This window comes from Amphiprion ocellaris, chromosome 22, assembly GCF_022539595.1.
Source record: "Amphiprion ocellaris isolate individual 3 ecotype Okinawa chromosome 22, ASM2253959v1, whole genome shotgun sequence".
Classification (NCBI taxonomy): Eukaryota; Metazoa; Chordata; class Actinopteri; family Pomacentridae; genus Amphiprion; species Amphiprion ocellaris.
In genome coordinates, this window is record NC_072787.1 from 6,029,445 (window position 1) to 6,053,759 (window position 24,315).

Consider the following 24,315-nt stretch of genomic DNA (forward strand, 5'->3'; position numbering starts at 1 on the left):
GACAAACATGTTCCTTATATTGGAGTCTTTGTTAGACTGTTCTATATTCTGTGTAACTTGACTGTTATGTTGGTAAAAGCTGTTAATGAGCTAATATTAATGCCTTACATGCTCCTGCTTTATGCATTAGCTCCATGAACCTAATGGATTTAGTTTTCATTTTTCATGGAAGAAACTGTTTTTGTTATTTTTTTTTTTTAGTAGTTGTACAACTGTATTACAGAGGAACATTCAGCTGCTTTTGTTTAAGCTTTAATGCGAGGTCAGTAATGTTCACAGGTTTACTTAAAGCTTAAATGTGATTTCACTGTGACCCTCACAGGTCAGGTTTTTGAGTTGGAGCCTTTTGGATTTGGAGAAGAGCAGCGATAGAAAGAGAAACACAGGAGTTTTCTGCAATCCTCCCACAAACTCAGAAGATTTGAGAACTTTCTGTCTCATGGATGGTGAGCCACAGCCGGGATGGAGCTGAAGCCTTTAACTTCATCCCTGTACACTGATTCCTCGTTCCCCCGAATGAGTCCAACCACTGTGGTGTCTTCAGCAATGTAAGTTAAAATAGTAAGTCAAATGTCTAATATTTCTTTTTCAGTGTATAGAATCAACAAATTATGATGTCTGACTACAGATGAAGATAAAACTTTGTTGAGCCCTGAGGGGAAATGAACAAGCTACAGAACAGTTAAACTGAACAAAATAATTAAATGATCTTTATCAGCTCCACTTTAAAGTGATGAATACTTTAATGCAGAAACAATTATAATCCAGTAACTGACTACACTATTCTGAAATAAGCCGTTCTGCGTGATGGGTACTTTTACATTTGCTATTTTAAATATATTTTGGTCCAAATTCTTCAGGTGCTTTCGCTTAGTTATCCATTTAAATGCATTAGTTGTACTTGTATTTCTACTTCTTCCATCACTACAAACCCTCTAAATTAAATTCATTTCCATACTAACTACTGTAAAAGGACAAGAATATTTACAATAGTGGACAAGTGGGGCACTAGTTTGGTGCAGCAATATCGATGCTTTGGAGAGTTTTCACAAAACATTCCTGAACATTCTGGAATAGAAAGATACAAAGATAAATAACAAGTAAGAATACTCCAACATACTGATTACAAATACTGTATAAGACTGTTAGGAGGGAATGTCTCCTCAATACAACTTCACTTTAAACTACCAACCATGCAACAAAGGCGCCACCTAGTGATGAAAATAGACAGTTATTTGTGCGTAAATACTCCCACAGTGGTGAAAAGTACATTTACTCAAAGACTATTTAAGAACCGTTTGGACATACTCTTTATATTTTATGCTGCTTTATACTTCAGCTTTCCTATATTTCAGAAGAAAATATTGTACTTTCTACTGTGAGGACAACGTTTAACACAAATACTTAAGAACAGTACAAGACAGGAAGATGGACAACAATGATAGACATGCCACAAAACTTCTAGCAAAAATGTGTGCTTGTATTATGGTTTGACAGGTTAAGAACCCAATCAGACCCAGATGATACATTCAGTATAAAAACATAAAGTTCGATTAATTTTCACTGTTCTCAGGTCCAGACCAGCTGGTTGATCTGTCAGCAGGTGGGCATGTGAAAATCCTGTCTCCCACAACCAAAATCTGGATTCGTTCTTGTTGGCTACATCATGGCAGGAAGGTGTAAACTTCAATGGCCAACACCGGGTTCTGCCCATGTCAGCACCATCATGGAAAAGCATGAATTTCAACAACTAAAGTCCGGATCGATCCCTGTCTTGTATGTCATGACAGGAACGTATAGACTTTAATAACCAAATTCTGGTTCTGTCTATGTCTGCTATGGCATGGGAAGAAGATGTACACTGTAATGACCGAAGTCTAGGGCCATCTATGTCCGCTACATCATGGCAGGAAGGTGTACCCTTCAACAGCCAACACCTGGTCCCATCGATGTCTGGTACGTCATGGAAAAGCTTAGACTTTAACAACCAACGTCTGGCTCCATCTATGTCTGCGATGTTGTGGAAAAGCATGGACTTCAGTAACCAAAGGCTGGGTCCATCCCTGTCCGGTACATCATTGGAAGAAGGTGTATGCTCTCTTGACCAAAGTCCAGGTCCATCCATGCCTGCCACGTCATGGCACAAAGATGTACACTCCAATGACCGAAGTCACACAGAGGATGAAGCCCTATGTCCAACATTCTCTGGATGCTTCGTCATTGCAGCACCGATTGGAGTCCAGCATTTCACCTGAGAAAAAGAAGGAGAATGTCAGCTGGTTCAGACTCATTATCAGGAAAATTACACGAGCCATCCACACCTACATATATTAGTCAATCAATTACCCCTACTTCACCTCCCCCACTATCATTCCTACCCCCATCCTATCATCTCCCCCACCCTTCTCTATTGCCCTCATCTTCATACCCTTTTCTCAATAAGAAAGTAAAGTGAGGTTTGCTTATGTAGCCCTTTTCACAGCACAATCACAACAGAACAGCAATGTTACAGCTTGGCTCAAAACTGTAACAAAAATGGAGACAAAAACTGTGCGGTGACTAAAAATGGATTTATTGCAACGCAAATAACCAACCCCGTGAATTAGAGGCAGCAAACAAAACCCAAAACCATGCAACTGGAGCTCCCGCAGGCAGCAGCTCCTGTCAGAGAGAGACCTGGAGTAGGAGTGAGAGGGATTAAAGAGAGCTGAGCCACTTGATCATCACAGTTGTGGCTCATCAGCTGACGACCCTCAGTTCCAGAAAGACCAGACAGGAACACCTGTCCAGGTGGAGGGTCGTCACAGTAGATTCATACAGTAAAGTAAAAAAAACAGACAAACTGTCATGAAAATAAGAACATAAAAGAAGAATATACAGATTGAAAACCTACATCATAGTAGGTCAGGCAAAGGCTAGTTTAAATAGACAAGCTTTGAGCTGCTTTTTAGAAGCTTCAACTGAGACTATTTGATGAAGGGCTATATCAATAAACCTCTTTATTTCCTCTCTCTACGTTTTCCCCCTCTTTCTTTAAATGGAGCACGGAGGTGCAGCGGTTAGTACTGCTGCCTCACAAAAACATGCTCCAGTCTCTTGAATTGGATACTCTAAATTGTCCCCCAACCCCTCCCCCCCCAAAAAATATTAAAATAAAAAAAAAAAAACTATATAGATTTTATTCCTGCGTTTGTTTCTCTGAGTGTGCGTGTGAAGCCATAACTCAGGTGTTTTAACGTCATCTTCCTCATTGTGGCCTTTCATTCCATTTTCTTTCTCAGTTCAGCCAAATATTTACTGAATGTTTGTCACATGACTGTTGGTTGAATAAAATGATTTTACTGAAATTACTGAAAATAATGAATTGATGCTTAGATTTGGTGAATCCTGATGAAACTGCACATCACATAGATTTGGTTCAGGGACTTTTGTGAAGTTTAAAAAAACTCAGGATCCTTTCTCCTTCCATAGTTTCTGGCTCTGAGAAATGGTGTAGTTTTATTCAAGTTTTACAGTTAAAAATGTACAATCTGCAAAAGCACAAATGCAGGATTGTGGAGTTGAAGTGTTGTTGATATTTTTGATCTAGAACAATGTCTGTAAATAATCAGACCACCCCAGAACCTGATGGGAAAACTCTGCATAAGGGTTTCATCTCATTAAAAGTTCTCCAGCAAAGTCTAATTGGGCCTTTCTGCTCATGTGTAAGATGTCCACAACACTTTTGCAACAAATGGCAGCAATTAAATAAAGCTGAAGGTTTGCATTTCAGTCACATCTTCATTGCTTCAGTTCAAATCCATTGTGGTGGTGAACAAAGGTCAGTGTCCAAATATTGTAATACAATAATAATATTTACCTCTCTAATATAAAAAGTTGCACACTAACTTTAAACTTGATGATTAGACATTGTTTTATTATCTCTTGAAGGCATGAGCGATGTTTGTGTGCAAAGCCACTGACCATTTAACTGTATTCTTAATAATTAATGATAAAATCTTAACAAAAAAAAAACAATGTGTTAACAGCAGTTAACAGTCTGTAAGTCCTAAAAGGCATCATGTTCCTCTCAGTGGGAATGGGAGCTTTATCCAAGCTTCTTCAAGAGGTCCACAGCTTCTTTATGCACCTGCAGAGGAGCAAACAAAAAATTATGATTACTATTAATGCAGCATAATTAACATCAGTGTACAGTTAAATATATTACATTTAAAAAGCTGGTAGTCTTTGTGTCTGTACCTCTTTGTCTTCCAGTGTGTGAGCGGGGTACTCTTTAGCTTTGGTTAGCCACAGCAGTGCTTTCTCCTTGTCTTTCATGCCGAGGTATGTCTTCCCAAGCATTAGCAAATTCTTGCTGTAGAAGTTTGGATCAACTGAGAAAAATTCAAATGGACAGAAAAGTGTTTTAGCTGTTTTCAACTGCAAAGGATTTGATCCAGAGCCAGCAGCTCTGAATTGTTCAGTAGGTGCCTCAGTGACTTTATTAGTATGCAGTGTTTTACCTTCCTCAGCTTTTAGAAAGAAGTCCAAAGCCTGAAAGAGCCAGAAAATGATCACTGATTCAAAAATGACTCTCTCTCCAAGTCAAACCACCAAACAAATCAGTTATTGCGCCATCGGTATGAAGACAAAGACAGACAGAGCAGTTCTTACCTCCTCATATGTGGATGTAGGCGGTGAAGCAAAAATTACAGCTGCAACCTTGCGCTGATACCACGGAAGCTCAGCAAAAGCAAAGCACCTGGAAGGGAGAGGAGACAATAACTTGAACTAAAAATACAAACCCACAACTGCAGTGTGCCTGTTTTTTTAGCCCTGCTTGCTTTGGATAGCAGTGTGCTGGTTGGTCCATCACAGAGTGAACAAGAAAAGCACTCAGAGAGCAGTACTCCGCCAAGGCTGTTCATTTCCCTGTATGGCATTGTCAGAAATGCAGCATCTTTTTATTAGCTATTGATGACCAGAAATCCCGGCAACATAGAATATGGCCATTTATTATAGGTGTATCCATAAACAAAATGACCTAGCGCTGAGCACAGGCGTGTGTTAGGCATGTGTACGCTATGTACGGATACTGAATCTCATGACCTATATATGTAGCGGGCGACGGGAATTGATGGGACTCAGAAACACCCCGACAATTTAATTAGCTGTTCCTTGTATCATTTCTGATAAGTGTAGTATCTGATCTGAAATATATGTTGCTTGTCAGAATAGAATGTGTTCTTCTGCTGAAGGAAGTCATTGCTGTGATTAGATTGGGAGTCATTATGTTGAGGTAATGATAATTGATCTCCAGGGCCCTAATGGCTCTGTGGGTGCCTTAATGATAGTGGGTTGATCAGTAGGGTCTTGTTCTATGATCAGACATCCTCTAATTAGGAAATATATGTTGTGACCTCATACTTGTCCAAAGCATATAAAAGAGACCTTCGGTTATCGTTTGGGGAGGATCATTCGGCTGAATCCTTCCAGGCAGTCTCTCTGATCGATGCTGTTCTTTCTTATAATAAAAACTTATTGAGAAAGTCAGTGTCAACGGACATTTCTTCTTCACCTGCACATCACGGACATCAGAGAAACCACAACATAAGTCCACAGTGGTGGATTTGTAGTAGGATCGCCATCATGTGATTGTCCGCAGACAGCTGACTTCACGTTCACTTAGTTACACTCATAGTTACAGTGACGCCGTGCCACTATCTCGCAATGGTACGGAAATCCTTCACAAATCCATGGATCTAGACTATAAGCCGTATCACTGCCAAAATCTAATCAGTTGGTTCTTGTGTCATTTCTGACCTTCCCTGAAAATTTTATCCAAATCTGTTGGTCCATTTTTGAGTAATGTTGTGCACAGACGGACAGACAGACAGGCAGACAGACAGACAGACTCATTCACATCCGCCAATCATCACATAGCTTTGCCCCGTTCCTTGGTGGAGTAAATATCTCAGCAACTACTAGATGGATTGTCCTGAAATCTCCCAAGAAGTGTTTGGGTACTAAGAAGATGAACCCTATTGACTGCTGAGCTTAGTGTTAAGTGCTAGTTAGAAAAATGGTGGCAATATGTTGAAAATGGTAAACATTCTAACTTGTAAACATCAGCATGTTGGGGTTACACAGCTGCTAGTAGGCCTGCATGATTCGAGGAAAAACTGCAATAATGTTGTTTATTATAATGATGGTATGACAAATAAATATGAAACTGTATTAGCTCTACATTTCATGTCTTTCTCTAAGTTGTGCACAGCTAAGATAAATCTCAGACACTGAACAGCTTCTGCCCATTGGAATTAGATTGTTTGAACATTAGGGACACACATTAAGCAGAAGTCTGGGCATCACCCAGGAAAGCAGCCAATTTGACCTCGTTAATCTGAGAGGAGCTCAGTATTATGGATGATGCTTCTCACTGAGTATCAGGTTCAGGATTGTGTGTAGTATTTCATTACCATGTGCAATATTATTTTATTACCTATGAATAATTGCCAGTATTACTTCTTACTTTTCTATTCTAGTCTTATTTTAGCTCGCTTATTCTTATTTTTAATTCAGAAATGTGTCATAGTTTATCTCAATACATTTTGTCAGTCAGTAGTACATGTATTCTTCTATTTCATTCTGATGTTTGCTTTTATACAACAAAAGGCCAAACTAGAACAGGACAAACAGTAATGAGGTTAGTGTCTTCATCCGAAAGAACACTTATCTTGGCATAACTTCGTCTGATGTTTGCAAATCAAAGTGCACTGAGACTGGCTGGCAGAGCAGAAATGGGTTTCAATTATTCATCTTGACAAGAGCTAGGAGCTACTCATTAGTCTGTTGATTCATTTTGACAATTTGTTTGGGTGTTTAGTTACTTTGGATGTTTGTGCACATGACAAGGTTATTTGAATTGTCTTTTGTTTATTGCATCTATGTTTGTTTTGTGTGTTCTGATTACTGTTTGCTGAATTGATTTTGTAACTGCAGGACAGCCCTATGAGCATGTGATACTGCAATCCTATTCTGTTTTCATTCAGTCTGTAAACTGCAGTGTGCCGTTGCCAGCTTGTGATTGGTTAACAAGCTGCCAGCTTGCAGGTGATTGGCCCCTGACTGGTGAGGCTGAAAAGATAAAAAGCCAAGAATGCTCACATCTAATCTGCCCATCTGCATCACCTCCCAACTGGTCACACCGGTATACTGAATCTGTGCATTTAATTCTGTCAAATGGTGGATTTTGTTCGTAGGAGTGGACAGCAATCTGTGTTTAACCACTTTCTTATGTTTAGCAGTGAAGAAGGCGAGCTTTTGTAATTTGGTTTACTTTCAGTTAGACTATCTTGGTTACAAAAAGTTAAAAAATGTCTAAAGTTAAGACATGACTCACTCCTCTAAATATTTGCATTCTTTCAGTGTTTTTGTGAAGATGGGGAATAGTTCATTTTATGTCTAAGCCACCACTAGACGGGGCATAACAGAGAGCTTTACGGTGTACACGTAAGTAGGCAGGTAAAGGACCAGCATGCACCAGGGAGGGCTTATGTTTTTTGGGGTTTTTTTGTCTTTTTTAACCAGAGCAAGAGCAGTGACAGAAACTGTGATTCATTGTACTTTTGTTTGCTTGCTTGCATCCAAACAAATAAACCAACAAAAAGGCACAAGGCCTAGTTCGGACAATGGACTTCTTTTGCTTTTGTGCAATACGTGGACATGTTGCATCAGTGGCTCTGTGATTATGAGCTGGAATTAGATTTTTGACAAATAGCCACAATGGGAACTAAGAAATTTCCCAGAAGTGCTGTTATTGGTTTCCAACTTCCTTGTGGAGAAATGCATCAACACAGACAAATGCTGTCAAATCTAAACCAGACTTGGTTAACTCTAAGTGTGTAGCTTAGAGCTTTCTCACTGAACTTTTAACTTGCAGTGGAAAAAAAACACTCACCAGTAACCCAAGATGTGTAAAGATGTGGCATCTTTGGGATTGAGTTTGATGGCTTTCTGGGAAAAAACAACACATTTCATTTATTTCAGAATATAGTTAAATGTGACAGGATGATTACAGGATATTAGTCAAAATGTTCTCTCACCTCTAGATGCTCCCTGATGATGTATGAATTTCCAATTTTAACCTTGACTCCCTCGTAATCACCAACATCACTGAGACATATGGCGTACCACTGAGTTAGGACAGGAAGAACATAGAGCATAGTTAAATCTCACATCAGTGTCTTTGTTATGTATCCACAACATTGTGCAAGTAACCATGCAGGCAAAAGACAGCTTATTTTACTTTAGTGTGCACTGGTACTCATTATGAATCATCAAAAAAACATCATGACCATAAACAGAGCTGCCATAAAATCTCATTTTTCTTCAAGGATTATCATGCCAGAGAGAATTCATAATTACAATATTATTGTGAAATCAGCAGTAATAATAATTTTAAAAAAGACACCAGTCCAATTCATCTCTAATTTTGTTTATTGTGTAGTACAGTTGAATGAAATGTACTAAAAATGTCACAACCACAACTGTGATTTTGTAGTAAACATGATGATAATAATAATCATAATAATAACAGTAAACAAGACGGAGGGGAATCAGTGGTGAAACCATCGTCTTACTTTGTGTGCTGCGAAACACATCTCATCCTTCTCCAGAGACTTCTTTGCATATTCAAAGGCCTCAAACGTCAGCTGCTTCTTCCGCTCGCCATCTATGTTGGGCAGGAGAGACAAGTCGCGAGAGGCCCGGGCAAGCCTCCATAGGAACTCTGCATCATCGCTGCATGGAAACACACACTTCACATAAGCTCATACTGACATATCAAACAGATCCATTAGTCATTTCTATCCATCTCTGTTATTAGAAATTCAGTTTTAATGGGAGAAAATCCCAACTTTGGCCTAGCATGTGTTGAAATGTTTGACTTTGTTTCCCCCTTCTGGTTCAATCCAAGAACAACAAAGTGATGATAAAACCAAGATAAAACACTGCAGCAAAACAGGGTCAATTCAGGTTGCTGTTCAGGAAAACGGATGTAGAAATAGATACAAATCTGAAAGGTGAGAACAATATTCTCTCCTCACCTGTCCTTGTACTGCAGCAGCAGCTGGTAGAGTTTCTCGGTTTCTGCACAGCTGTACAGGTAATCTGCCTGCTCCAAGAGCTCCACTGCACAGACACAAAGCACCGCAAATTCATCACAAACCTGTCTCAACTCATGATTCACTCGATTAAAGCTAGGCTCTGCCTCTATTCTTATTTATGCAAACTCATACTCAAACACACGTTTGTTAATGATCATGTGGATTAGAATTGTTGTATTCTACACATAAAACCCAATTTTTATTTTAAAAGTCTGTGTAAAGTGACTGGTATGGAAAATGCAAACTTAAAGAAACAACTGTTGAGCCAACGTGCTTTAAAACAAAGAAAACAAATTAACTTAACAACCTGAAATATTGAGATTAAGACCCTGCAGTGACATTTATGGTGTAATAATTTAAATATTAAGGATAAAACCCTACAAAAATTATATAAAATACAACTTTACCCAACTGTAATAAACACAAGGCTAACAGTATTATTAAGTATGAAAAAATAGCCTCATTAATTAAAAAAATATACTTAAGATCTGTATTAATTATGGAGATTAACCCAACTAATTAAGAACTAAAGTTATGACCTCACAGAAATATACATGAAGACCAAATATAAGGATCTTCTGGATTTCTTTTTGCTTGTATTGTTTATCAGAAATATACATGTGCTATTTCAAAAAAAAAAAAGAAAAAAGAAAAGTATATTTCTGTGTGCCACAGTCTACCTCTTTCTAAAGCGTAGACCACAGCTGAACTCTGCACTCTGTGATAAGCCTCATAACCCAGACAGGTTAGCGTAGGAATCCCCAGCAAGAATGCAGCTCGGCCACTCTGTGCACAAGAGAAGAAATGCCATAAACCCACACATGGAAATGTATGGAAGAGTTTCAATCACAACTACAAATGTCTATTGTTTAGAATCAGTTGACCCAGAGTAACCTGACACTAGCAGAGCTGCAATATGGAGGCACCAGGTCACTGCACTCTGTCCTGTTTATTGAGTTTGCAGTGAGATGTTTTAGATAGATTAAAATATAATACAATTACAGTCTTCCTTAGAATCATCATTACATGCTGCTGGAGTCCTGGCAGCTCTGTGGTGTTTCCTGAAGCTGCAGTAAGCAGCTCTGACAGCATTACCGCCTTTGCTGCCCTTTAACCTACATATAATCAGTTTTGGAATTGGCCCCTGTGCTCTTCCAATTCACAATTCCTGACAGATAAAACAATTTCGTAGAGGATTACAAAACAGTCCGATGAGTGATAACAGTAAAAAGCCATTGTTATTTACAGTCAGAGCAGGCACAGTCCTTCTTAAAGTTGTCCAGTAGTGACGCTTCGTCCCTCGGATTCCTTTCGCACCAGATGCAAACTCCAGAAAGGTCCTGCTGACAAACCGAGTAACAATCCTTCCAGCCATTGTAGCAGAAGTCCAAACCATAGACTGTCTACGGTCCAGTCAGTAATCGGGAATTAGAAGCGGTGCTGCTACGAGTCAGGGGGTGGTACAAAGTACAAACCGGAAACATTCAAGAGCAAAAAGGTTACAAAAAACTACTAAATTCAGAGATCTTCTCCGTTGTAAATCATATAATCCCTTTCTAAAACTCCAAATGGGATATTAAAAACAGTGCATGAGCGCTGACAGAACAGATGTAACCATGTATGAGAAACTGACAACACAAGTCTGTTTATCGGGTAAAAACTGGTTTAAACGCAGAAAATACACAATAGACGCCCTTATAGTTGTGATAACATCTACATAAATATCTTACATGTGTCTTATTGCTAATTAACTTAGCTGCCGTAGTAAATTAAATGATAAATTACTGCAACAAAAATAGTTTCCTGAATGCCCCTCGAAAAGTTCCGTCAATCTATATGCAGTCGACTAGAAACAACCACAGCATATGACAGTTCCGCCGTAGTATTGGCTCGATATTGCACCACCGCACTGTCCCAACAAAGTCGTCCTTACCTATAATTAACACAAGTGTTGCAGACATTCTGCAGACAGTCCAACTTTGTTAAAAAGCGAGTTTCTGTAAGTAAACTGTAAGAAAAATAACTTAGAAGTGGACCGACTGTAGCGAACAGAAGATGTTCGCTGGGTAGCGCAGTGCTGAGTTCGGGCTCCACCCCCGGATTCTTCCAGCTGTTCTTGTCAGATAAACGTTACGTGCTCATGTACGACCAGAGGAAGGAGTAAAACCGCCTGTTTGTCAACACCTGAAAAGGTACGTAGGTGTGAGTGAGCTGTCAACTGTTACTTAGTGATACTGTGTGAGTGTGGAGAGGTTTGGTTGTTGAGTTCGAGCTGAGGCGTCGCCACACCCACCTAACGGTCACCGCCTGCATGTTTCTCTGAGCTAAATCTAACGTTAGCCTCGTAACGGTGACAAACTCTGGACACGTTTCTGTTTTAAACCCTGAGTGTAATATTATCTTATGATATATTCTACTATATATCATTTTACAGCTCTTTTTTCCCCAGCATTTTGTTGTGTTAAATGTCCGTTCTGTCACAAGAATGTAACTGCTAAACTAAAGCTAGAGGTAGCTATTTTTTGATTAGCAAAAATCAAATATAGCTTGATGTCACTGCTTCACTTTCATTACTTCACCGTGACAGTTACTCATTTGAAAGAAACAATGCCCCAGTGTCAAGTTATTTTTAAGAGTACAAAAGTTTAACCAACAACATCTACAGTATCAGTTAAAGTACTTGGGTCGATATATAATTGAGGGACTTGTGAAGTCCATGGGATATATCTCGCATACATTTTTATTAAAAGTAAAAAAAACTAATGTTTTATGTTCATTATTATCATGTCTTTACAAATTCCATAATTATTTATTATGGAAGCAATCACTTATTAATAAAAAAATGACTGGATATCACTAAAATGTCAACTAAACCGTCCAAATTTAGTAACAACCACCTTCTAATTAGCTAAACAATAATAAAATGAGCTTAATCAAAAATAATTTTGATTGTGCTATTTTTATAAAGTTGAGATAATCAGGACAGATATTTCTTTTTTTGGCAATATATCAAATTTTATATGATAATGTAATTGTAATAATATTATGATATGATAACAAATTGTATCTGTGTCTGAGAAATCACTTTCGACTAAGTTACTCTTTATAAAAACACCTCTCAAGAAAGTGTGTTAGTTCCAGATCACATGACCTGATCATTTTGTTTCTTTTTTGGTCATTTTCAGTCAGTTTTGTGAGCATTTTAGGTCTCTTTGTGGTCATTTTGTGCCTTTTTTGTGTCCGTTTTCAGTCTGTTTGTGGTACCAGTAGGTGTATTGTGGTTATTTTGTGCATTTTTGTGGCTGTTTTCAGTATGTTTGTGATCATTTTCAGTGCTTTTGTGCTCATTTTTTGTAGTTATTTTGTGTGTCTCTCATCATTCTGTGTCTTTATATGATCATTTTCTGTCTCACTGAGTCATTTTGTGTTTTTCTGTGGTCATTTTGTGTCATTTTTTGTTTTTGTGGTCATGTGTCTTGTTGTGATTGTGTGTCTGTGCTCATTTTGTTTCTTTTTTGGTCATTTTCAGACTGTTTTGTGGGCATTTCATGTCTTTTTGTGGTCATTTTGCGCCTCTTTGTGGCTGTTTTCAGTCTGTTTGTGGTAATTTGATGTGTTTTCTGGTCATTTTGTGTGTCTCTGTTGTCATTCTGTGTCTCTGTGGTCATTTTTGGTCATTATCAGTCTGTTTGTGGCTGTTTTGTCGCTTTTTATGATACTTTTGTGTCTCATTGAGTCATTTTGTGTTTTTCTGTGGTCATTTGGGTTATTTTATATCACAAAATAACAAATTGTATTTGTGTCCAAGAAATCCCTTTCAACTAAGTTAGCCATTACAAAAACACCTCTCAAGGAAGTGTGTTAATTCCAGATCACATGACTTGCTCCACATGATGTCATTTCCTCCTGAACAAAAGACTGGAAAGACTCCAAGGCTTTCTGAGTTATTTAATATAAAGTAGTTTGTGAGTCAAGTGTGGATTTATCGAATGTCAACAGGTTTACTACAATATCTTTAGAAATAACTTTTATTTTCAATTTTATTCAGTTGTATATATAATATTTAGAAGAATCTTTCTCTAAAAATACCATGTGGTGTTTGGTTAGAATAAAAGAAATGTTGATTTTGGGCCTGAAAACAGAAAAAATGGCAACTATGATACAAAAAGTCCCGCAATTATATATTGACACAGTTCTTGTACAAGGTAAAGTACTTTATTTCTCTCGGACACGTATAAACTCGAAATGTTTAGGTGCAGTACAAGTACCTCAAATTCTACAGTACTGCATTTTTTTTCACAATATATTTATTGGGATTTCAGATTTTAACACAATAACCACAATCAAAACACAAACATAAATCACTAATGAAACAGACAGCCTAGCTTACCAATATGTACAATATATACATATACATACATATACACACATATACATATGCATATACCAATATACATACACATACATAAATAAGAGTTTGCAGGAAACAGACCACACCCACATAAAAATTATTATTACTATTACTATTTATAAAGTGTTTTGGTCAAACAATTCCTTGTATGGCAATTGATAAAACCTCTGGTCCAAGATAGTGGTGAGGCCGGCAAACTTTATAGAATTGATCTGTTTTACTGTGTACAATTTGTAAGATATTCCACAGGAAGCAACTCATAAACAACCTCTTCCCAGCTCTTCAGACCAGGGCCTTGTAACTAGTCCGTTGTAATAGTATGCCTTTCCTAGCAGAAGTGAAAGTAAAAATGTTATGTACCCTTTTGCGAGCTGCAGTTGAATGTGCTTGATTGGCTTTTCAATGTTTCATGTGTGTAATAGTACAACCAGCTGCGATGGCCACAGGTGGGGCCCCGATGCCAGGGGCCACGCAAATGGCTACGAAGGTGGAGCTGACTATCTCCTGTGAAAACCTCATGGACATGGATGTTTTCTCCAAGTCTGACCCTCTGTGTGCCTTGTATATCAACAGTACAGGCTCCCACTGGTATGAGGTCAGTATTAGGAGGATTTTCACTGCCATCATGCATTTACACATACAGAACCTTTATGCATTGTTGGCATTAAAGTAAATCATATTTTCTGCATTTGGTTCCGGCCATGATCTTATATCAGATATATGTTCTTTCCTTGTGAATTAGTTTGGACGCACAGAGATGATCCTGAACTGCCTGAATCCGAAGTTTGCCAAGAAGTTTGTTCTTGACTACTATTTCGAGATGGTGCAGAGATTAAGGTTTTGCGTGTATGACATTGACAATGATACCTACGACCTGAGCGATGATGATTTTCTGGGGGAGCTTGAATGTACCCTGGGCCAGGTGAGCTTCACTTTGTACAACTTTAAATAAATCACTGACCATTCCTCTGCTTTTTGTAGTTCCTCCACCTTTTGAAGTTTCTTGATGTCGTGTTTGTGTCCAGATTGTTTCTAACAGACAAATGACTCGACCTTTGAGGCTGAAGAACAATAGGCCTGCAGGGTGTGGGACAATCACAGTGAGTGGACTTGTGTAAATATGTGTGTTAATGGTAAATCACTTTATAATATAATAGTATATACATTTTATTTCACATTGAATTTATTTTTATTTTATCTGTTTAAATATGGAACTTTTTGTAATAACTTCAGTTCTTTTCATAATTCAACTCACCCATTATCAGAGACTATTTGTTCTGTTTTTTAATATTGCACATTTGGAATTAATGGCATGATGGTAAATAACAATGAACATTTCAGGTATTTATCTTCAAAAGTTTCTGAAGTATTGCTGTTAAAACATAGCATCAAATTTCAATTAAAATGTGCTAAAAGTGGGTCAAAAAAATTCATTTACAGATACCATTTTGAATATCCATAGTTTATGATTAAAAATAACTAAAAGATCAGAGATGGTTGAGCAAAAGGCTCCTGATGATTTGAGATTAAACCCCCAGTTTCGATAATTTCGTTTTACTGTTCAGCTGAAGGTACATTGACATTTGAATGATTGATTCTTTCCCTTTACTACAATGTAATATCCCTGTAAAGAATCATGGCTTTGTTCAAAATATGAATATGCTTTGCGCTGTTTATTTATGTCAATTTGTACTAGGGCTGGACCTGAATATCCGAATATTCGGTCGTTACGGTGGTATCCAAATATTTATTTCGAGATCCCCGTTGGACGATGTTGCACGATCGGTATTCGGCTTGACAATTCGCGCACCCCCCCTCCGTCGGGCGTTGCGAACCGATCGTAATGTGCAGCTAATGTGCAGTTACGTTCCGTCCATCTGTCCGTTCGTATTCAGTGAATCAGCAGATTAATCAATAAAATCTCGATAAATTAATTTGTTAATTATGAACCAAACTAAATTTTCAGATATTCGTCATTCATCGGGGCCGAATATCCGGAGCCCAGAAATTGCTATTCGGGCCAGCCCTAATTTGTACACTACCAGTCAAAAATTTGGACACATCTTCTCATTCAATGCTTTTTATTTAATTATTTTCTACATAGTAAATTAATACTTAAGACATCAAAATTATGAAATAATGCATATGGAATTATATTGTACGCAAAAAAGTGTTACTCTTCAGTGTTAGAAAATAATACAAATAAATAAAAAGCATTGAATGAGAAGGTGTGTCCAAAGTTTTGACTGGTAGTGTACGTTCGAAGAAAAATAATAAAATTAAAGAGTTACCTGTAATTAAAATATGATTCATAGTACAAAATTGCATAAATCTTTAAGAGTCTTGTTTGTTTTTTTCAAACAGATCACTGCTGAAGAAATAACAGACAACAGAGTAGCACACTTTGAAGTGGCAGCCCGTAGGCTGGACAAAAAGGTACTGAAAGTTGCATTGGTGCTCTTTTTTATTTCAACTGCCTTAGATTTAGATGAACTTTATACCTTAAAGTATTGTAAATTACTAATTGGTTGTTCAGTATTTGTGGTGGTCCGACCCTTTCCTGGAATTCTACAAGCTGACAGAAACTGGATGGCAGCTGGCTCACAGGACAGAGGTACACATACAACGTTTCCCAACAACTTACTGTCCTACTCAAATTCTTATTAACTTCTAACCTGGTTGTGTAGGTCATGTACAACAACCTTAACCCAGTATGGACACCGTTCCGCATCTCACTGCGATCTCTGTGTGGAGGAGATGTGGAGAAGCCCATAAAGGTAAATACTTTTTATACCATGACATCTCAGATAGTCTGCTGTGTAAAACTGACCCTATTAACAAAACTTGTTGCTTTAAACACCCTGAAGAATGCTTTGTGTTGTGATAACAGTAGATTTTCTTGTCTCTTGATGTTGTATTTTTCATTTCAACCTTTGCGGGCTTTATTGACCATACTACTCTTACATACTAATAATTCTCAATGCATTTTCTTTTCATTTTACAATCCCCCCCTAGTTTTTAAAATAGGAGTGCTTGTGACCCGGCTGGATAAGCGATGTGTGTATTTATGCACGATTCATGACGTCACCACATGGAGGTGTGCGTTTTTACTTGGTTCTTTTTACTCATTTAAGTTACTTTTGTTGCATTTACGACATTTAAGCTGATAACTGTGAAATGTTTGCATGAACTTTGTATTTTATTGTAACATGCTTCTAATATGATGAAGCTTTCTCACTGAGTACAAGTAGTGAATATTAATATGTTTACTACAGTACTCTAAAAAGGCATACAAAGTATTTTTTTTAAATTATAACTGTTTTGTTTTAGAAGGAAATGTATGTTAAAATGGACATCATTTTGAAATGTTTTAATGGTTGAACAGAAACGGTTTCATGTTGTATTCATACTCACCTTATGGTTTCTGAACTTGTTGTGGTTTGGCTTTTATTTTGTCACCTTTTACAGGACATCTGTCTGTTTGTGTCCTCAGGTTGAGTGTTATGACCATCGTTACAATGGCTCCCATGCCCTTATTGGGACGTTTAAGACCACACTAGCAGAGATGCAAGTGGGAACACACCTCTGCCCGGTAAGACTTTGTGAGCGGTATTAGTTTAGTGAGATTTTTTTTATATTTCACTATGTCTCATGTTCTCACTTGTAGGCTGAATTTGAATGGATCCACCCCAGAAAGCAAACGAAGAAAAACTACAAAAACTCTGGAGTCCTTTGTGTCAAACGCTGCCAGGTAATGATGAAGAAAATAGGTAATTTAACACATCTTATTCTATCTTGACTATATACAGTCATCAAAAAAATTATTAGACCACCCTTGTTTTCTTCAATTTCTGGTTCATTTTAATGCCTGGTACCATTAAAGCTATATTACCTGAAGAATACAATGAACACGACAAAAAATTGAAGCTGATTACATAATACTTTATGTCCTATTTTACATGCTTAAGCTTAATTGTATTCCCAGGGTATGTAAGAGGCCATTTCATGTCATAAGCAGCTCTGCACATGCAAAGGCCTAGAGTGGTTTCCTGCTGACATTCAAGCTGTAGCACAACTCAGAAGCTGTCAGCTCTCACATTATGCCTAAAACTAAAGAATTATGTGAAGCCACAAAGGCAGCCATCTTGGCACTGCTGGAAATTGGCATGAGTGAGAGACAGGTAGCGAAAAAACTGAAGGTCTCCAAGACAGCCATTCATTACACCAAGAAAAAACAAGCCCAATATGGTACTACCAAACTGCTAGCTGGTCGTGGCAGGAAACGTCTTTCTACCTCATGAGATGACCGTCACTCATCCGGTTCTGTGTCAGGAATCTTTGTCAGACCACTCATTTTAAAAGGACCTTAAAAATGAGTGGGCACTGTGGAGAAATGGGACTTGTTCAGCAAGAACAGTTGGAAACCGACTTCTTGAAGCTGGTCTGAAGATAAACAGGCCACGGAAGGAGCCCTTCATCAACGAAAGGCAGAGGGAAGCCTGGTTACTCTTTGCTGGGCATCACAAGGATTGGACTGTTGATGATTGGGCTAAAGTTCTCTTCAGTGATGAATCCAGTTTTCAGTTGATGCCCACTCCAGCCAACTTACTGTTCAGGAGGAAGCCTGGAGAAGCCTACAAACAAGACTGTCTTGCCCCTACAGTAAAACATGGGGGTGGATCAGTGATGATCTGGGGTTGTTTCAGTTTGGGTGGAACAGGGCAAGTGCAGTTGTGTGAAGGGCGAATGAACCAGGTCATGTACAGGGCTACTCTTGAAAACAGTCTTCTTCCATCAGCTGCAAAACTCTTTCCTGCCTCCAATGACTGGATTTTCCAACAAGACAATACACCTTGCCACACGGCAAGATCAATTAAAGCCTGGATGGAGAACCAGAACATTCAAACCATGTCTTGGCCTGCTCAATCACCAGATCTAAATCCAATTGAAAACCTGTGGAAAATCATCAAACGCAAAATGGAGAACCACAAGCCCAAAAACAAAGCAAATTTGTTTGAATTAGTGCAACAGGAATGGGCTGCTGTGACAGCAGAACAATGTCAGAAGCTGGTGGAGAGCAGCCAAGACGCATGGATGCAGTCATCAGAAACAATGGTTATGTAATCAAGTACTAATTCCTGTGTGTATCATGTGATTAAAACAGACAAAAAAGAAAACATGGAATGCCTCAAAGCTGTTTTTGGCAGTATAATGCCATAGCTAGTGATGGAAGAACTTAAGTGGTTTTGGTTATTATCAAGAAAACCATGGACAATGTCAGATAGCAGCTCTTAAACTCTTATGAGCCGTTTTTGTTATTATTATATTTGTCCAAACAAATGTGCCTTTAATTGTACCAGGCATTAAAATGAACAAGAAATTGAAGAAAACAAGGGTAATCTAATAATTTTTTCCATGACAATATTTCTCAGAGTGATTGAGCATGCAGTATGTTAACACTCTTGCCTATGTTTATTGGATCACACTCTGCACTGCTGCACACAGTTAATGTATTGTTCATCCTTCCAGGTGCAGAAGGAGTACACCTTCCTGGATTACATTATGGGGGGTTGTCAAATCAACTTCACTGTGAGTCTGGAAATGCCTGACATAAGATGCTATTACTTTAATACTTTTATTTAAGTAGAATTAATAGTTTTGCTGATTTTTTTTTTTAATATCCCTGAAATTTCTTTGTTATAGCATGGCTCTCTGAAGCTTTGTATTTTGTAACTGAGAAGTTCTATCTCAGTATTTTGACACCTTTCCTCTCTCTGATCTGGCCCAGATTGCCATTGACTTCACAGGCTCAAACGGGGATCCCAAGTCTCCCCAGTCCCTCCACTATATCAATCCCGAGGGCTATAATGAGTACCTGACAGCCATCTGGGCGGTGGGAAATGTCATCCAGGACTATGACAGGTAAACTCCAACTCAAAAAATCTGTCCTTGTACACTAACTTGCACAAAAATCTTTATGATATTGACATTTAAATATTTTAATAGAAGCAGGTTTTTCTAAAAACAGTGTCCCAGTTGCTTTTGATACTATGATATTTTTCAGTTTTTCTAACCTGAACATGAATGTGAAATGTATTGTATCATGCCAGTCTTACATTGGATAACTTGTAATTTTCTAGTTCTTGTTTTAAAATGTGTGATTAATATCTGTTTTACATTCAGCAAGACTGAGATTTAAACTTTTTTAATCTAAGCTGGTTGATGACTTCATGGTATTAATAACAGACATTTATTCTGTCTGGCTTTCTGTGCAGCAATAAGATGTTTCCTGTGTTTGGTTTTGGAGCTCAGGTCCCTCCAAACTGGCAGGTATGACAATTTGTCAGACAAAAACTTGACATCAGAGATTTCATTGTCACAGTTCACAGTTTAGGCTCGCATGTGTTTTACACATTATTCAGGTGTCCATGTGAAGAGTGACATAAAGTTTGCTTGTTGTAGTTACTCCTCGTGTTCATGCTGGATATTCTTTTTGTGAAAAAATATAACTATAATATAAAGTCTATCTAAAGCTTATATGCCAAAAGCCATGAAATAAATCAGAAGTAAGGACAGAAGTAAAGTTTTAACCTTTTAGGGTTATTGCCTTTCTAGTATCACATTCCCTGTCTACTTAGGCTCAACAGGGATAAACTATCTGTGATCTATCTGTTTATACTAAAGAGTAGAAATACATGATGTTAGCATATTAATCTGTATCAGCCAATAAGGACTTTAAAAAAATTATCGCCATCAGCTCAAAGTAAATATTGACGGACTGATAACACCTGTCTAGACAGCGGGCTAAATAAGTTTACCGTTTGATTTTAAAATACATCACCCAGTGAACATGTATTTTTACAATCATCATATTTCATGTCTTCTCCTGCCAGCAAGCTGTTGAGCTAAGAAAAGGCAAAGTTGGCCATATGGCCACACCTAGCGTTTTTTCTCTGATGGGTTTGTTTTGTTTTTTCAGCCTAACGATGTTTTGCTTCACTGATAGTGTCAGCTCTTTGGACTTCATATTGAGAGTTGACCTCACCCCATTACAATCACAAATACCACATTTGAAAGGAACTCTCGACCTTTTACCTGCTCTTTGCAAATAAAATGATGAGGGAATAAGACATACCTGGCAACAGCCGAGCAGCCAATATGTCAATTACTTTTGGTCCCTTTAAAAGGTAGAAGGCACATATAAAATGTGTTGTAATTCCTACAGTGTTCACCTGATTTGGATGTAAATACCTTCAAATTAAAGCTGAAAGTCTGCACTTAAAGCACTTCAAATCCATTGTGGTGTTCAGAGCTGACATTCTGAAAATTGTGTCACGGTCCTAATATTAATGGCCCTGACTGTACTTTTGTGAATCTATCCTTGAAAGAAAAGTCTCTATTTTGACTTTTTGACTCTATTTTGTACTTTAACTGATTGTCACAGTATTGACTACAGGCAGGAAATAATTACTATATGGCACGTAAGATAAACTTTTCGCAACAAAGTAATAATGTCACCAATTTCACAGATTTTTACCCTGGAACAAAGTTGTCATGTACTGATTTTAAATGTCATAAATGTTGTGAACGCTGCCTGCAGGTTTCCCATGAGTTTCCGATCAACTTCAATCCATCCAATCCATTCTGTCCAGGTAGGTTTACATTTGTCAAGAGACTGTGTTCAGCTCTTTAAAGTTGTTTAATACTGATGAGCTACTGCTGGATGTGTGTGTTGCAGGCATAGAGGGTGTGGTGGATGCTTATCAGAAGTGTTTACCTCAGCTGAAGCTCTGGGGTCCCACCAACTTCTCTCCAATCATCAAACACGTTTCCTGCTTCGCCAGACAGGCTCTCTATCAGAACATGGCCTCAGTGAGTAACTAGGGGACATTTTATTACAGTGGTCAGCTTAAGATATAAAAATACTCCCGAATCACATATATGATAAACGCAAAACAGGTCCTACTGGTTGATCTGCTACTTTTTATTCCCTTTATTATCATTGCAGAATGTATCTCAAGAATTTGCATATTTTGAAAAAACATTTTGACACCTTGATCTCTTTTTCTTTCTAAAAGTTTTCATCAACCAAATGTATTATTTAATGTGCCAAATCTAGGTAACAAAAATGAAAACAAGCTTCCACTGTTGCTTACAAGATTCATTGATGAGACGCTGCTCTAATGTCTTGTCAGCAATAAAAAAATTTATGTTGTTCAAGCATTACGTATAATGGCAGCATAATAAATTGATGGTTCAGTTGCTGTGAAAAAATTAAATAAAACTGATAACATAAGAGCTTAGAAATGATCCTAACCTCGAGTCAAACTTGTAAATGACTCCGTCTGTGTGTATTTGATATTTATTAGTTTCTGATTGTTATTTATCTATCCATTTGCAGCAATACTACGTGCTGCTCATCATCACAGATGGAGTGATCACAGACATGGACCAGACACGTGCTGCGATTGTGGAGGCCTCTCGTCTGCCCATGTCCATCATCATCGTGGGCGTTGGCGGGGCAGACTTCAGCGCAATGGAGTTCCTCGACAGCGATGACAAACTGCTGCGCTCGCCTTTTGGTGATGTCGCTGCGAGAGACATCGTGCAGTTTGTGCCCTTCAGAGAATTCCAAGTAAGTAGCGACCCAGTACTTTTGTACTTCTGTAGAACATGTACACTACCGCTCAAAAGTTTGGGGTCACCCAGACAATTTCATGTTTTCCATGGAAGCTCACACTTTCATTCATGTGCTAACATAATTCCACGAGGGGTTTCTAATCATCAATAAGCCTTTCAACACCATTAGCGTCTGTACCCCATGTAGATATTCCATTAAAAATGAGCCATTTTGGACGTCCAGATAGCTCAACTGGTTGAGTAGGCGACCCATGAACAGGGTCCCCTTTACTGCATGTCTTACCCTCATTCTTCTCCCTACTATGTCTCTCTAATAAAGCCAGCAAAAGGCCAGAAAAAATCACTTAACAAAAAAAAATCTGCCGTTTCCAGCTAGAATGGTCATTTACCACATTATCAATGTCTAAACTATATCTCTGATTAATTAAATGTTATCTTCATTGAAAAAAAATGCTTATTTTTCAGAAATAATGACATTTCTAAGTGACCCCGAACTTATGAATGGAAACTTCTGAATATTTAAAGGTTTTTTACTCAAAAATCAGTAGAGAACATTTCATAATCAAGTAGTACTGTCAGTTTTATGGTCATTTTTTAAATTTACAATAGGTCCTACTGCCCCTGTATAATTTCATTACTGTAGCACCACCCTGCCCACCCATCCTGTCTCTGTTCTTCCTCTGATCTCACCGATCAGTATAAGCTGTCAGTTCCACAGACTCCTGCACACTTGATGGCCCTATACAAGCCTATTTCTCATTCTTGTGATGTTGTCATTGCAGGGGAGCAGCGTGGCCCTTGCCCAAAGCGTGCTGGCAGAGCTTCCAGATCAAGTGGCATCCTTCTTCAATTCTTACAAGCTGAAACCTCCAAGAGGTCCCGATGACGCTAGACCACCTGAGTATAGCACGTTAACCTAACCCTCCTATGTGTTCTCTGTCTGCTTCTCCTCTACCCACTTTCTACATTTAATGCATGGATGGGTGAAAATTAACGCTAAGAACTGTGTTCCACGAATGTAAGGAAAAAGACACTTAAAATACTACTAACCTGAAATCTGTGAATGGATTCGTGAGTAATGTTGAACATTTTACTTTACCTGTTTTGAGGTTCATAAACGAAGTGTTGCTGTGACCAAGAGACATGACAGCTTATATAACGCATGATGATGGTAAACAATCACAATATACTCTGTTCTTCACATGTATCACTTGATGTATTCAGATGACTTTGTGAATAAATTCCTCATATCTTGTATAAAAAATAGTCGTGTTTTCCTTGAGTATTATTTTTTCTCTGCTGTTAATTCACACACTCTCTCAATGAGCATTCTATATTTCTTAGTCCTAATGAGGAATCACCTGAGGAAGCAGCAGACTCCTATAGCGGGAGGTGTAATTTCTATCTGTCAAGGTAAAGATACTGGACAGGTTTAGTGAACAACAAACTGGATATTCACATCAGATGCCATGTCTGCAGCTTATTTAAATAAAGAATTTACCCTGTCACATCTCTGTATTGTTGTCAACGGATGTTTAATTGTGTAGTTTTTGTCATTAGTTTTTGTTGATCACAATCATATTTGATTCACCACGTTAAAAGACAGTTGTATGTAATTTATGGTTGCTGAACTTGCTAGACAGGGACTTCAAGTAACCGGTATGTAGAATCAAAACGACTTAGAGATTCGTGAGATACGATGCTATCCTGGGGTCAAGTATTTCACATAAAAAGTATTCTGTGTAGTGTAGTAAAATGTAGTAGTGTAGTAGCTCTTTACACAGACACTTATTAATGCAGTTTGTTACTACGCTGGATTTAGCACACTCTTAAACACGCATGACACTTAGTATATTCATACAGTCTGAAAGGCCATTTGCTAAAATGTCACATGCTCAAGTGACTTATTGTCTGCATGAGTGTGTATGTGTCTACAAGTGCATTTAACACAATTTCCTCATATAAGTTGTTCAACATTTCATGAGCTTGTTTTGCATATGGGTCCTATGAGTATAATTAACAAATTTCGCTGGTTTGTCAGATAGATGTGTGCACAGCTGGTGTTTAACAGCCTGCACTGCCTGTATACACACTCATAGTATCACTGATGGACAGTAT

The 24,315-nt window shown here is 38.1% G+C and overlaps 2 protein-coding genes and 1 long non-coding RNA gene across 4 annotated transcripts; 2 read left to right on the plus strand and 1 right to left on the minus strand.

The window, feature by feature from the left end:
- LOC129348021 (uncharacterized) lies at positions 1-2,842 on the plus strand. Its single transcript, XR_008600434.1, has 2 exons — positions 1-548; positions 1,574-2,842. It is a non-coding gene; the product is annotated as an uncharacterized LOC129348021 (long non-coding RNA).
- rmdn1 (regulator of microtubule dynamics 1) lies at positions 2,554-11,001 on the minus strand. Its single transcript, XM_023265177.3, has 10 exons — positions 10,393-11,001; positions 9,827-9,932; positions 9,087-9,171; positions 8,622-8,781; positions 8,085-8,174; positions 7,940-7,995; positions 4,654-4,741; positions 4,503-4,533; positions 4,240-4,373; positions 2,554-4,129 (listed from the first exon to the last, which is right to left on the minus strand). The coding sequence occupies exons 1-10, from the start codon at positions 10,540-10,542 to the stop codon at positions 4,088-4,090; spliced, it is 942 nt and encodes a 313-aa protein (XP_023120945.1). The 5' UTR covers positions 10,543-11,001; the 3' UTR covers positions 2,554-4,087.
- A 37-nt stretch (positions 11,002-11,038) lies between these two features.
- LOC111565153 (copine-3-like) lies at positions 11,039-23,461 on the plus strand. Of its 2 annotated transcripts, XM_023265167.3 has the most exons (16): positions 11,039-11,338; positions 13,980-14,152; positions 14,300-14,479; positions 14,583-14,657; positions 15,922-15,993; positions 16,094-16,171; positions 16,245-16,334; positions 17,051-17,149; positions 17,225-17,308; positions 19,087-19,146; positions 19,346-19,479; positions 19,833-19,887; positions 21,158-21,209; positions 21,296-21,429; positions 21,959-22,192; positions 22,980-23,461. In XM_023265167.3, the coding sequence occupies exons 2-16, from the start codon at positions 13,994-13,996 to the stop codon at positions 23,115-23,117; spliced, it is 1,644 nt and encodes a 547-aa protein (XP_023120935.2). In that variant the 5' UTR covers positions 11,039-11,338; positions 13,980-13,993; the 3' UTR covers positions 23,118-23,461. The 2 variants fall into 2 exon arrangements, with proteins under 2 accessions (XP_023120935.2, XP_035801918.1); XM_035946025.2 differs by lacking the exons at positions 11,039-11,338; positions 13,980-14,152; positions 14,300-14,479; ... (2 more) ...; positions 16,094-16,171; positions 16,245-16,334 and adding an exon at positions 16,633-16,654.
- The last annotated feature ends 854 nt before the right edge of the window (positions 23,462-24,315 follow it).